Raw genomic sequence first — 1,441 nt, 5'->3', positions numbered from 1 at the left:
CTTTGGCTATTCTTGACTCTCTATTTATTTTGTTTCTCAGCACTTTATATTCCTTTTGTGATTCAGCTCTTTTATCATTTTTGAGCTCTCTTCTATCTTTTATCATATTTAGGATCTCATCGGTTATCCATTCCTTCCTTGCTTGGGGTTTTTCCTTGCCTATAGTTTCCTCTGCCGTAGTTATAATCTTCGTCTTTATCACTTTCCAGATCTCATTCACGTTCTCCTCTTCCATTAAGTTGCACTCTTGCGTCTTTTCCCTAAAACTGTCGCTGATCTCTTTTATCTTTAATTCTTTTGTATCCCATTTGAAATTATTTCTCTTTTTTATTTTTTTCAGTTTTAGAAGACTTTTGGCCATTACCATATTATGGTCACTATCTATATCTGGGCCGGAATAGCATCTACAGTCTTTTATTTGGTTTTTAAATCTATGTGTAACCATTATAAATAGTCTATTTGCAGTCTTTGTCTGTCTCCAGGGGATTTCCAGGTGTATCGCTGTCTTGGGTGGTGTTGGAAGCAAGTGTTTGCTATCACTAATTTGTGTTTTTCGCAGAGTTCTGTCAATCTGTTTTCTCTGTCGTTTCTTGCACCCAGCCCAAAGGGTCCAACGCAAGTTCCTTCACGTCCTTCTCCTACAACAGCATTCCAATATCCTAGGAGAATCAGATTTTCACCTGCTTTTATCTCTGATATAAGTTTATCTAGCGAACTGTATACCTCCTCTACTTCTTCTTCGCTATGGCTAGATGTTGGCATATATACTTGGATAATTACAGTGTCTACAGGCTTTGTTTCTATTTTGACTAGAATAATTCTTCCGCTATATTGCACGTATCCCTTAACCCGTCGTCCCCACTCCTTGCACAGCACAACGCCTACTCCTCCTTGGCCAGGTTTATCTTTTATGCATCTTGTGTGGATGATTCTGTAGTCGCCACTCCAGAAGTCTCCACAATTGGGCCATCTCATCTCTGCTATACCTAGGGCATTCAAATTTACGTTTTGCATCTCAGCTTTCAGATTATCCAGTTTGCTGTTTTGCAGTAATGTGCGGACATTCCACGTTGCAGATTTCACTATTTGGTTCTTTGTATTTGATTTTGGTTTCGCTATTGACTGTGTTTCTAGGATCTCGAGCAGTCCTCACCCGGAGATCCGAACGGGGGACTATTTTACCTCCGGAGAATTTTACTTGAGATTGGGTATTCATGTTTTGCTGGTTCTTGGGATGCCACTTGGACCTTTAATGTGGTAGTTTCCCGTTTTTTTCCACATCCTATGCCGTTGACCTCGAAGGTTCTTCCGCCTTTGGAGATTATTTACTTCTCCAGGATAAGAGAGTGCCCTAGACAACAGACGCCTGGTAGGGCGAAAGTTGGTGTTTAGCTTATTCCGGCCAACGCTCGGTCCCTGTCTATATTTGCCGACACGAGGT

The 1,441-nt window shown here is 41.0% G+C and overlaps 1 protein-coding gene across 1 annotated transcript; it reads right to left on the bottom strand.

Annotated features, from left to right (window-relative positions):
* Positions 1–444: 444 nt before the first annotated feature.
* LOC149426206 (protein CFDP2-like) lies at positions 445–975 on the bottom strand. The gene has a single exon (XM_089635350.1). It carries the CDS (start codon positions 973–975, stop codon positions 445–447), a length of 531 nt encoding a protein of 176 aa, XP_089491476.1.
* Between the last annotated feature and the right edge of the window lie 466 nt (positions 976–1,441).

This window comes from Hesperophylax consimilis, chromosome 1 (genome assembly GCF_061612785.1).
Source record: "Hesperophylax consimilis isolate HC1 chromosome 1, BYU_Hcon_1.0, whole genome shotgun sequence".
Classification (NCBI taxonomy): domain Eukaryota; kingdom Metazoa; phylum Arthropoda; class Insecta; order Trichoptera; family Limnephilidae; genus Hesperophylax; species Hesperophylax consimilis.
The sequence above is the reverse complement of the archived record's forward strand: the minus strand, read 5'-3'. Positions and strand labels throughout refer to the sequence as shown.